General features: G+C 37.8%; 1 protein-coding gene across 1 annotated transcript; it reads left to right on the forward strand.

The window, feature by feature from the left end:
• The first annotated feature begins 4,776 nt into the window (after nucleotides 1-4,776).
• LOC129729245 (ovochymase-2-like) lies at nucleotides 4,777-5,301 on the forward strand. The gene has a single exon (XM_055687750.1). It carries the CDS (start codon nucleotides 4,777-4,779, stop codon nucleotides 5,299-5,301), a length of 525 nt encoding a protein of 174 aa, XP_055543725.1.
• The last annotated feature ends 5,374 nt before the right edge of the window (nucleotides 5,302-10,675 follow it).

Genomic DNA, 10,675 nt, shown 5'->3' on the forward strand with positions numbered 1-10,675 from the left:
GTTGTCGTGGACTATCGTCAGCCCGACCAAAACGGTTACAGTATAATTAAATAAAAATTGTTTATGTGTATTACAATTGTCCAAAAGCTAGAAAAGTCATAAAATAAAAGCATAGAACTAAGTGAAATGTCTGTAACCGACCAGTTAGAGCATGGTAGACGATGGGATCAAATACTTGTCGAGCGCGATATTGAATTTTCAAACTATTTTTAAACTATATTGTAAAACTGCCTATTTTGTTTTGTAAGAGTGTCATGCATTCACAGCTCATTTTTCAAAAGCCAAACTAATTATAAAACGAGCCCAACAAGAGTCATCAGATTGAATTTAAGTTCGTAGTCTTTTTCTTATAGCTGGCAACCCCGGGTCACTGGTCTACACCAAATAAAAACAAAAAAAAAGATTTTTGTTGCTATGCTATGATTTTCAGTACTAAGGAAAAAATATACTTAGCTTATTAACAGAAATATGCATTAAGGAAATTCCATGATCTCAATAATCCGGCAAAAGATTTATCCTGCTTTATCTGTGTCCAGTGAGCACTGTTCTCTTCTGATAGTTATTTTCCCGTTTCTTTTTACGCCGGTCAAGGTCCAACGAAGTCGTTTTTTTTTTCTCCACAAAACGCACATTCGAGAATAATCAAGGCCAATTAACGTATTTAACACCAACTTTTCATGTTTTTTTCACTGTTTTCACACGCAATAATTAAGAAAACTTAGCGATTAGCAACGCGTTGCAAGTACTCCCACGATATACTTTGCGTATCACTGACCAGAGAAACAAAAATGACCGCACCAAACTTTGTTTCTCTATTTCAAGATCTTGATTAACCACAACTCCGGGCAGGAATAAACTAAATAATCCACCAATGAAAATGGCATTTATACCACTTTTTTCTAAAAAAATTTTAATATCCAAACTGACAGAAAAAAACCCGTCCGTTCGCGTTCATGGTTTACTCCGATCTTCTGTGTCTTATGACTGCGCATTATACACAAAAAGTAACAAACAAAAAGTAATAAAAATTATGACGGCCACACGCTTGTATGTGTTTCTGCAGGAGAACATACAGCCAAGCACCGAAATGCATGTGTTGGCAAGACTTCGCTCGCTGCATTTGTATTGATGCAACGATCTGGTTCATTTTTGTCTCCCTTCATCCACACACAATCAGAATCTCAACCGTCAACCTCAAATGTCCAATTAGAAACACTTTCGTTTCGTCCCCCAGTGTTTACTTGGAATGGAAATATGTAATACTGTCTGACCAGAGTTGCCGAAGTTGCGAATATTGTTCTGGATGGGCACGAGTTTTGTATATTCGAACAGGTCCAAATGAGTTTTCATGAATCAATGATTATGTGCTGTAAATAGCTTGCAAGAAAGCGAATGTTTTTATTTTTCTCTAACGCAGTTTACAGATCGTGATGTCATTTTAAAGCGCATTTCAAGTCTTTGAAATCATCAACGTTTGCAAACTCTATGACGGGGAAAATGTTGCTTGGCAGCTCTTGTCATATTTTTTCGCTGCTCCGTATGCATACAACGAGCGAACTAATACACGCCCACCGGATGAATTGTAGATTGAAAAAACTTGTAACATGTGCAACTTATGCGACGGTGTGTGATTTTTTTTTACTTGAGGTGGAGAGGGAGCATTTTTCGACAGAAAAAACGTTGCTTGTGGTTGAAGCGACCATTTTTAGATAGCCGTACTCTCATAACACGTGCTAAATATATGACAGTATGTGTTGTTACTTGACTGGGGAAGAATTTTATTGCTTTTTAAGTAATGGATTTGTTACCTTAAAGGTAATTTTGCGCTATTGCTTCTAAAGTAATAAGGAAAAGTTTTGCGTGCAGAAACTGAAGATCGCCATTCTGAAGCCTGAGATAGCAGCTACTAGTTTGCGGAAAGCTAATAACGCACAAATATCGGTATTACCGTAAGCAAGGTGACACTTAAAGGATAAAAAAATATTCTTGAGAGATTAATAGAAGTGGTGCAGACAAATTTGACTCAACATTTGTACTTTTTTTATTTCCTGGTTGGTCTTGAGGTGCGATGTTGGCCTAATCATGTCCGATTGAGCTGAAATTTTACACAGATCATTTTTTAGGCCAATAAACAAAATGTACATGGTTGGTGACCTGTCCATTTTCGCTGCCTCTCTAACATAGGGGTGTAAACTAAAAATCTCTTAACGGAAAGGGAACAAAATTTGTCCCTTTTCAAATACTTATAAGTCGGTTTGTTTTCAATCGAACATTATACACGCATACGCCCAATAGCAGAGAATGCTGTTTGATTATGCGAACTTTTGTACTATTGGAAATTGTTAAGCCTTGTTAAAATGAAAATTATGTCCTCTGATTGGATGCTTGCTGGCTTGCCCTAAAAAGATCGACAGAATAATATACCTAGTTGGCCGTAGCCTAGCAGATTGTGCCAATATCCGCTGGCTTTCCGAATTTGCTTACGGCTTAAACAAATCATGCGCAGTAGCAGCAAATGTTTCAATTAGCTGATTAAGAGCTTAGACCTTACGAGATAAAGCCATTTTTAAACCCAAGACAGTGAACTCCGGTGTTTAGAAAATAGCCTCAAATCACCAAATACTACGTAATGAACACAGGCCATAAATCGACCCCAGATGCCAAATCCAAAGTGATACCTTTCGACTTCTGAAAAACAGCCAAAAATGGCCGAATACCATCCAATATGGATATTTCCGCACCGAGATGATATCCAGTGGTCGTAAATCGCTCCCTGATGACTTTTTGATTCTTTCAAGGCCATAAAATAATTTCCGGAGAGTAATATATTACCGTTATTTTTGGAGTAAGTGCTGGATAAAAATTATTTGACATACTGACGGAAGATTTTCTATCGTAGCCTAAGCCTCTATCATTCATTATAAATTGTCGAAAAGCAGAAGAGAGGAGAAGTGCGACGAATTCATCGTCATATAGTTTGTATAGTTTTACGTTAACTTTGCGGTCGTGGCATACAACCTTTCTGAATTTTTGCTTTGAGAAGAATTTTTTGCTGTTCTGGACTGAATTTGCAAAATTTTTCTTTTTCAGCCTGTTCAGCATTCAGTTATTTAGAGCTCAATATGGAATGTTTTTTGCCTTTTTCTAGCATTTTACCCTAGAAAGATAGTCTGCGTCAATTTGACTCCTTACCTTTAGTGACACTGCCCTCTCACTGCCTCCTTTCAAATAGTGCGAATCCGTTCTCGTTTTTCATATAACTGAATTCTCATATTTGTTATGTACGGATGTGCTAACAACATAATGATCATTCACTATTAAATTGTAAACAAAACCTTGCATATTAAATGATTTAAAATTCATTCATCAATTTAACGCCAGAATAAGATTATCTTTCCAGGGTTAAAAGCGTTTACAAGCTTTTCCAGAGCATTTGGCTGCCTTTTGTATCATTCAGTTGACATCATTATTTTTTGTTCATAACATTTCGAACGAAAATATTTACGCACAAAGGGTGGAATTAACTAAAGTTAACAATAACGCAGACATTTCGATAATTTCACGCCAGTTTTCAATACCTTATGAAATCTTTTTGTAAATCTTGATCTTGAATCGTTTGAAAAACCAAATGAAAAGTGGAGATGAAAAGTTAGACTTCTGGATCTGAGCTATCTTTTTGTTTTTATAGTCACAAGTTTCTAAGCTTCATCCGAACCTTATCTCATTTGGCATTTCATTTACTAGAATGAAGTAGAGTAGAGGTAACGTTTAAGAGAGGAAAGTTAAAGAGCAAAGTTATATTAACACTGGAAAGATAGTCTGCGTCAATTTGACTCCTTACTTTCAGCAATGTTGTGCTCTTTTCGTCTAACAGTGCGTCAGTTTTTTCTCGTTTTTTTTTTCAATCAATAAAGAAATATTAAAACCTAAATTCTGGTTTTTGTTTTTATCGATGTGTTGACACCGTAATGACTATTTATCGATAATTTATGAAGAAAAAGTTGCATTTTCATTCATTTGAAAGCCGCGAGTCAATTAAACGATTTTTCTTCAATGCGTACCAAAATATGATTATCATGAATAACATGAATTAGTGCATTTATATTGGTCCTTCCGGCAACTTACTTCAGAAGGGGTTGAAAATAATCGGTATTATTGTGTAACCTTGTATGTAACATTATTTTCATACGAAATTTGTTTGTCAAAATCTATTGTTTTTGGTATGCATAAATTTATATTTCGATAAATTATTATAAAACCACCAATTATTCATCGAGAAATTACTTCTTTTGTATAAAACGTTTTGTAGTTTGAGAAAGTGGCTTTTTACGCAAGGTATACGTAGAGCGTAAGAAAACTGCGCACATTCCTAAATCCCCATAGAACATGTCAAAAGCGATTTCAGTGTACTAACTAAAATAGTAAATAGAGTACTAAATCGATCGATCCGATTCGATTGATTAATTTGATTCCTCTCCTCAAAATAGATATTTTTTTGGACTAGAAATAATTCAACTTATGTTCGAAAATCTGGGCAGAAACAACTTCCACTCAGTTCGTTCTCAATTTTGATGGAAGTTTTTTATATTTACCATATGTGACCATCAAACATTGAAAATGTTGATAAATATGTCGAGCTGTCCGCGTTTCAAATCGTGAGGATAAATAAAGTGGAATGATTGATTTTCAATAATTTCATCAATCAAATCAATCTTTCACGATGGTTTTCGCCCTCAGTAATAGTGTAACCATTGTGACATTCAAACCAAATTTTCAATGATCCCAAAAAAATTGCTCGTACTTTTGTGGTGCGTGGTTAAAAGTTCCTCAAATCATGTTCCAATTGAACGTCTTTTTGGTGGAGTTCGGGTCGAACCGGGCGAGCTTCCTTTCACCGTGCAGATTCTACTCGAATCGATAACATTTAGTGGTTCCATCCTAACGGATCGATTGATTCTAACTGCCGCCCATTCGGTTTGTGGCCACACGTTCCAACCGGAAGCTTTTGAAGTTATAGCCGGCCAGTATGATCTGCTGGTGTGGGAATCCAGTCGACAGTCTCGCTCAGTGCAGGAAGTGTTTGCTCATCCGGACTATCGCAGTTTGGTTATCGGTTTGCACGATGTGGCGCTGCTGCTGTTGGCAGCTCCGTTCGAGTTTACTAACTTTGTGCAACCAGTTGCTGTTGATTATAGTGACGCTTATCCGAGTACTGTAGCGATGCTAGCTGGATACGGAACAATTTTGCTGAATGGAGAGCAAGCAAAGTTTCTGATGGTAAAATTATTTTTGATAATTTAAACTAATATGATTGGTAAAAGGCAAATTGTTTTTACTAGCGGTTGTCTGTTAACGTTTTACCGTTGGAAACCTGTGTCAGTAGACACACATCGTGGAATCCTACCCTCATTTGCACTGATCCCGGTTCATGTGATAATGATTCTGGAGCTGCTCTTATTCAGAGGCGAAGCGACCGCTGGGTGCTAATTGGCCTGGTGTCCTTTGGTCAACGATGCCTCCTGTATGGAACTCCAACGTATCACACGCGAGTATCACGATACTTCAATTGGATTAATGAAACTTTACTTACGGTAAAAACTGATTCAACTGATAAAGCTAACCGAAACGGTGTGTGGCGCCATTTGATGGTTGTGTTAATACTGATAACCACTTGTAACAAATAGTTTTATCATCAATAAAGTCCTAATTTTAAAGTAGAATACTTCTCTCAGGAAGTTCGGCTACATAGGGATGTGAAATGAAAATCTAAAACCGAAAAAAGTGAAAAATATGTCCAATTTCAAATGCCAATAAATCGGTTAGTATTCGATGGATTTCCTTCGTGCTTGCAGCAATAGATTGGAAAATATTCTAAGATTCTTCCCAAAAGAAGATAATTGTAATTTTATTATTCACACTATTGTACTATTGAAAATAGTCAAGCCTTGGCAAAACGAAAAATTCGACCTCTGATTGGTCGTTATATGATTGCTTCCCAAGCACGGTCGACAGAATCATATACCTTGCAATTCAAAACATGCTATTTGGCCTATATAAGAGCCTGTTTCAGCCGAAGCCGCTCATTATAGTCACATCGGTTCAACTGAAGAACCGAAAACTAGACAAAATCTCTTTATTTTAAGTATCGACATCTAGCGGTGGAGAGAATGCATTTTACACTCGAAATTTCATTACGCTTATATTCCATTCATTCAGCAAAAGGACTGTATGAGCTCTCGCCGCTTTTTCGTCGAGAGAATCCTTTGTTCTCCCCGGTACTGGTATAGCGAGGGTGCCTTTTCATGATAAACGTACAGTACCACCCGCATACGTGCAACAGTTTTTATGTAAATATATTTTTGACGAATTTCATTGTTGCCCAAGTTGAAAACTGAATATCTTGACTAACATTTACATTGTACCTAATGTCGTAAGCAGTTCTGGTACAGCACGTCTGATATGCATTTCTAGCAATGTTAGGTATAAAAAATGGTACTAGAAAAAAATATTGTCGTTGGTAGAGAAATTCGGTTTTCAAGTCCAACGAAAATATTCAAGTAAATCTACTAACAGGTTAAAATAGTTTCAACAGTCGTGAGGTGTACGATCAAAGGAAATTTGTTAGGCAATGTTTGAATGGTTGAAAGATTTAATTTGTTCTATAGAAGTTGATTGTGAATTGTCACTGAATTTCCACTATAAAGATCTCTTGAATGCGGTCCTGTCTTAACCTGATTTTGATAGATTCAACTATTCAAGATCACCTTTTTGCCTGGTCAATAAAGCAAAAAAAAAAATAGTTTTTTGGTGCATGTTCAAACTATTGAAGCGAACTGTTAGAACGATGCACTGTGAAATCAATGTAGGATGGAACAGCAAAAAATGAATGCGAAAGCTTGAGCACCAATTTGCTGCAGAGTTTTGTTCGAAGTTGCATATCTGTTCTGTTTTATAGTTCTAGACAGCGACAACAGCAGTCGTCCTCCCTTAGCAACAGCACTAACAGTGCAGTGGATACCAGCGATGGCGAAAAGCGGCCACAGCGTGGCGTAGCAATGGATAGCGCACTAGTTGCAGCGGATTCCAGAAACGATAGCAACTGGGCCAGCTAATGCAGGGACAGTGGATACCAATGGCAGCGTATAGCGGCTACAACTGTGGCATGGCTATGGATAGCGAACTAGTTGCAGCGGATCTCAGCATCGATAGCGGCTGATGCAGTGAGGCACTTTAGTGAAATGCAGTCTCTGTGCGATAGTGGGCACAAGTAAATGCATTCAATGAAAAGTTGACTTATTTTGACAACACGTGAGCCGTCTAGTTTTGAGTATTAAATCAGCTTTTCACTGTTTATTTTATCACAAGGAATAGTTAATTCACACTGTCAGTGATAACGCGAAATGTGATCGGCATCTTATCCGATACTGACAGTTTCTAATAAGAAGCGTTGCTTCAATATAAAGAGGCTGTCAGTGGTCAATGCAATTATAGCACTGCAAAGTTAGCTCTCGCGCTATAAAAATAATAAAATTTGTCACAACGTGGGGTACATAGCTGCTAGAAATAAAGAGACGGTCTCTTTCCCATCGAAACGCGAAATGGTTCGGAGCTTCAATAAACGTTGATCTCCTCAGTAGTTAGTTTAATTTGAGTCCTGTGTGGTGCTTAACGAGAGCAAAGCCGAAAACCCCGATTCTGCTTTGAACAGATACTAAAATGAACAACAAATTGTCCTTTTCAGAATGAAATAAAAACTTGAGTTAAAATTTTCTAATGAGTTAATTCACATTTTTTAATTTGTAAACATTATAATTTTACTTTAACGTACTGAATTATCTTTTCGTTCAGTCATGAACACGACAGCCGAAACATTCATTATCGGCATAAAAATCAATTTTTCGCATAATCAAAATTTAAAAACAAGCCCCAATAACAAGCAACTTACTATATTATTGAAAATGGCCAATCCTTGTCGAAGCGCAAAATTCGATTGATCTGCTTGGTCGTTAACATGATTGCTTCCCAAGCACAGTCGACAGAAACATAGACCTTGCAATTGAAAATGTGCTCTTTGTCAGTATAAGAGAAAGGATGGGAAATATCGGCTTATATGGCTATCGATAGTTATCGATGATTTCTTACTAATATCGATAACAATCGATAAGTTTAGCATCTCTCCCTTAGCAGCAGCACTAGCAGTGCAGTGGATACCAGCGATGGCGGAAAATGGCCACAGCTGTGGCGTAGCAATGCATAGCACACTAGTTGCAGCGGATCTCAGCATCGATAGCGGCTGATGCAGTGAGGCACTTTAGTGAAATGCAGTCTCTGTGCGATAGTGGGCACTAGTGAATGCATTCAATGAAAAGTTGACTTATTTTGACAACACGTGAGCCGTCTAGTTTTGAGTGTTAAATCAGCATTTCACTGTTTACTTCATCACAACGAATACTTTGTTCGCACTGTCAGTGATAACGCAAAGATGTAATCGGCATCTTATCCGATACTAAATTGAACAACAAATTGTCCTTTCCAGGATGAAATTGAAACCTGATGAATAAATTTTATCTCAAAATTTAAAAATTGTCAAGCCTCAACCATAACAATTAACTTACTATATTATTGAAAATAGTCAATCCTTGTTGAAGCGCAAAATTCGATTGATCTGATTAGTCAACGTTTATTGACTAGAAAAATGACTGACAGCCGGGTTATCTTTCTTGAAAAAGTATTCTACTTCAACCTTGCGGTCGTGGCTTTGCACACAACCCTCCTGTTTTTTTTACGATCAATTTCAGCACATGATTCATCACTGTCAGTTTCATTCTCAACCCGAACCGCGATGGGTAAAAAAACCGTTCTCCACAATTCAATTTGCATCTTTTCCACTGACCTAACAAGGCATCTCCGGAAACCTGAATTCCTATTCAAATTTCATAATAATTTGCATACAAGCGCCAGTATGTTTTGGGGTACCCGAAAACCCGGCATCATTTGCTTCTGCCCCGGTCGCATTAACTCACTCACTCGCTCGCCACGGTCTGGTAAAAGGTATCTCGCTTCTCAGTCTCTCGTAGGTCGCAGGCCAAGTATGATGACAGTTCTACAAGGTATGCTACATTTTTGTCTATCCACGCACACAAACAAATCTCGTTATGAAAAATTTCGCGTTTTGTATGGAATTTAGAACATTTTTGGAAATTTCTCGTTTTATGTTGTTTTATATCTGATTTTTTTGGCTGGAGAGTGAATCTCCAGTTGAAACACACTAGAAATTGATATTAATTTAGATTTAATGTGAAAAATTGCGACAATATGTCTAACTGAAAAATATATAGAAATGCTATATTTCTAATAGTTGGAGCATAATCTTAGTCATTGTCATAGCTCATGACTTTTGTTACTGTATGAAACATAAGCGACTCTATTTAGAAGCGCTATTAGACTACAATAAAAAAACGAAAAGTGCAAAAAGGTTACCGGCAAATTGATGAAAAACAGCATATTTTACCTAAATCGCAGCATGTTTGTGTATTCCCCACAAATAAAACATGTTTCAACATCATTTCGATAACTTTTCAGGAAAGAATGTTTTATAAGGTTAGTTTAAAATGCAAAATCATTTCAAATTTCATACAAAATTGGAAAAAGTTCATAACGATTACTAATACTAATGCATCGACGTGAATAGCATACCTTGTAGAACTGTCATCATACTTGGGGTCGCAGGCGCACTCACTAACACGGCTTCTCTAGTTTGTTTCATACCCGTCGCTACGGCGACTGTTATCTTTCTTCCTCGTGCCCATCCGCGCGCACCTGTGGCCGCCGTTAACCGCACAGTCATCAGCTGTACTACACACTCAACGCATTCGCGGCGCACAATCTGGAACTAACATCAACCTGGGCTACCCTCCGCCGGTGCTGCGCTTCTGGTTGGGCGAATTCGAGTTCGAACATGTGGTCGTCGAAAGAATCCCGAGTTCCGTCCGGTTCACGACTCATATCGGTCGGCCCCACACACATCGCACTCTAATAGGTTCGCTGGTGTACACATTGGCAACAGAGGCACGCGGTCGGTCGGTTCCGTGTCGGTTCGGCCGGCCGGCACTTGCTTGCTGCTCGTGCTGCTGCGGTTGCCTCCGTTGCCCCGGTTGCGCTTGTTTGTTTTGAGTTCGATTGGAGAGCTACTCGACTTCGCTTTGGGTTCGGAATCCAGTACAGTGTTTAGTACTAGAGAGTGGTTGTGTATTAGTAGCGATTTTAGATTGAATAAAATTTAGTTACGAATCAACACCAGAGTATCCCTTACTTTCGATTCAAACGGACTGTTTATGAGAATTTCTATAGCTATTTCTATAGCTAAGAGTTTATAGCTTTTCAACCATTCCTGTGAATTTTGATGCTCTTAGCAAAGATAACTTTGTCAAAGACCGCACTATGCGGACTTTAGACGCACTTCTGCACACACTAGAGGCTCCAAAATTTACAGAAATGGTTAAACAGCTATCTTTTTAGGGCAACTTATTCAAGCATTAGGGCAGAATTTTTTTACTTTCTGTCGACCAGTGTTATTATCACTTTGAAACTTTTCCGTTTTCATTAGATTTTTGTGATTCTTTTAGTACCGGAAAAATATCCTTTGACATTTACTAATAAATAACTTTACTTGAAA

This window comes from Wyeomyia smithii, chromosome 3 (assembly GCF_029784165.1).
Source record: "Wyeomyia smithii strain HCP4-BCI-WySm-NY-G18 chromosome 3, ASM2978416v1, whole genome shotgun sequence".
In the NCBI taxonomy this organism is placed as follows: Eukaryota; Metazoa; Arthropoda; class Insecta; order Diptera; family Culicidae; genus Wyeomyia; species Wyeomyia smithii.

What these genes read in the sequence shown, in the direction of transcription:
- LOC129729245 (XM_055687750.1), top strand. Translation starts at nt 4,777, where the DNA reads ATGATCCCAAAAAAATTGCTCGTACTTTTGTGGTGCGTGGTTAAAAGT.